The following is a 2016-nucleotide window of genomic DNA, read 5'->3' as shown; positions in this document are numbered from 1 at the left end:
TCCTTAAAGGTCACAGAACCATGGAATGGTTGGGTTGGAAGGGTCCTTAAAGGCCATAGAACAACGGAATGGTTGGGTTGGAAGGGTCCTTAAAGGTCACAGAACATGGAATGATAGGGTTGGAAGGGTCCTTAAAGGTCATAGAAGGATGGAATGGTTGGAAGGGTCCCTAAAGGTCATAAAACTGTGGAATGGTTGGAAGGGTCCTTAAAGGTCACAGAACCATGGAATTGTTGGGTTGGAAGGGTCCTGAAAGGTCATAAAACTGTGGAATGGTTGGGTTGGAAGGGTCCTGAAAAATCACAGAAGGATGGAATGGTTGGAAGGGTCCTTAAAGGTTACAGAACGATGGAATGGTTGGGTTGGAAGGGTCCTTAAAGGTCATAGAACTGTGGAATGGTTGGGTTTGAAGGGACTTAAAGGTCATAGAACATAGAATGATAGGGTTGGAAGGGTCCTTAAAGGTCATAGAAGGATGGAATGGTTGGGTTGGAAGGGTCCTGAAAGGTCATAGAATTGTGGAATGGTTGGGTTGGAAGGGACTTAAAGGTCATAGAACATAGAATGGTTGGGTTGGAAGGGTCCTGAAAAATCATAGAAGGGCTTGAATTTGGGTCCTTAAAGGTCACAGAACGATGGAATGGTTGGGTTGGAAGGGTCCTTAAAGGTCACAGAAAGATGGAATGGTTGGGTTGGAAGGGTCCTTAAAGGCCATAGAACCATGGAATGGTTGGATTGGAAGGGTCCTGAAAGGTCATAGAAGGATGGAATGGTTGGGGTGGAAGGGTCCTGAAAAATCATGGAAGGGCTTGAATTTGGGTCCTTACAGGTCACAGAACAATTCCCCAACCACTTTCCCTCCTTTTATCTCCCCTCTCCACAACAGAAACCCCAAAGGAGAGCTCTGAGCCCCCCGCATGGGCTCCCTGGCTGCACCATTCCCCCCCCCCCAGCAGCCCCGTGCCCCCACAGCGCCCCCCACCCCAGGCCTTACCTGTGTGCGTGCGCTTGTGCCTCTGCAGCTCATCGGAGCGGGTGAAGCGCTTCCCGCACAGCATCCACCCGCAGATGAAGGGCCGTTCCCCCGTGTGCCACCTCAGGTGGGCCCGCAGGTGGGAGGTTTTGCCGTACACCTTCCCGCAGCCCGGGATGTGGCAGATGTGCTGCTTTTTTTTACCTGGATCCCCAGAGCTCCTACAAGAGCGCGAGGGCGGGAATCAGAACAGCCCCGACGGCGTTTCCCACCCAACAAAACCCAAACACCACACGGGTGACCAAGAGCCAGCTTCCATCCCTTGGCCATGAGATGCATCCCATAAACGCAGCTCCGGCAGGGAAGCAGAGCCCGGCAGCAGCAGCTGCCCCACATGCAGCCTTACCTCCCCTCGCTGTCCTTGCAGTAGGGACAGGTACAGGCTTCCCTCCGCACCTTCCGGCCCTGCTGGGGCTGTGGGTCTGGGCTGGTCTCCCCTTCCTCCACCGCTGCGCTGTCGTCGCCCAGGCCGTCCCCGCTGGCACCGTGCAGCCCCAGCTGGGCGCCGTGTTCCCCTGGAAGGCAGAGCAGGGATTGGGATGGGAGTCCAAGAGGAGGAAAAGGGGACTGAGAGGTGACCCCGTGCCCACCCCGACAGCCTGACCCAGCCCCAGGATGCCATCAATCCCGCCTTCCTCCCTCAGCTTTCCCTGGTTTTCCATCCCTGGAATCCCACCTCCAGCCCCCAGCAAAGCCGGTGCTCCGTGCCCACCAACGGTGTCCAGATCAGAGCTCAGAGCTGAACTCCTCAGCAAAACCAGACCTCCAACGTCCCTCTCACCACCTGCCAACTATCTCAGCTATTTCTAGTGCAGAAAAGCAAAAAATGTAAACCCAGCAGCACCGGGCGGCTCCAAACAGCGTCAGCGATAAGGAAAGCATCAACAGCACTGAGGGGAGCCCTGCCCTCCCCAGCAAGGCCTGCTGCTGGCATTTCCTCATTCCCACATTCACACCTCCAACCGTCGGGGCCGTTTTCCCTC

The 2016-nt window shown here is 55.6% G+C and overlaps 1 protein-coding gene across 1 annotated transcript; it reads right to left on the bottom strand.

Moving 5' to 3' along the window:
• Nucleotides 1-982: 982 nt before the first annotated feature.
• Nucleotides 983-1600, bottom strand: LOC122192810 (transcription factor Sp1-like; the record flags this gene model as incomplete). Its single annotated transcript, XM_042893476.1, has 2 exons — nt 983-1194; nt 1380-1600. Coding segments are annotated over 2 exons (433 nt in total), but the record flags the coding sequence as incomplete, so codon positions are not given.
• Nucleotides 1601-2016: the final 416 nt, after the last annotated feature.

Source organism: Lagopus leucura, unplaced genomic scaffold, assembly GCF_019238085.1.
Source record: "Lagopus leucura isolate 7727_CA_CO unplaced genomic scaffold, USGS_WTPT01 34101-0_obj-0_obj, whole genome shotgun sequence".
Classification (NCBI taxonomy): Eukaryota; Metazoa; Chordata; class Aves; order Galliformes; family Phasianidae; genus Lagopus; species Lagopus leucura.
The sequence above is the reverse complement of the archived record's forward strand: the minus strand, read 5'-3'. Positions and strand labels throughout refer to the sequence as shown.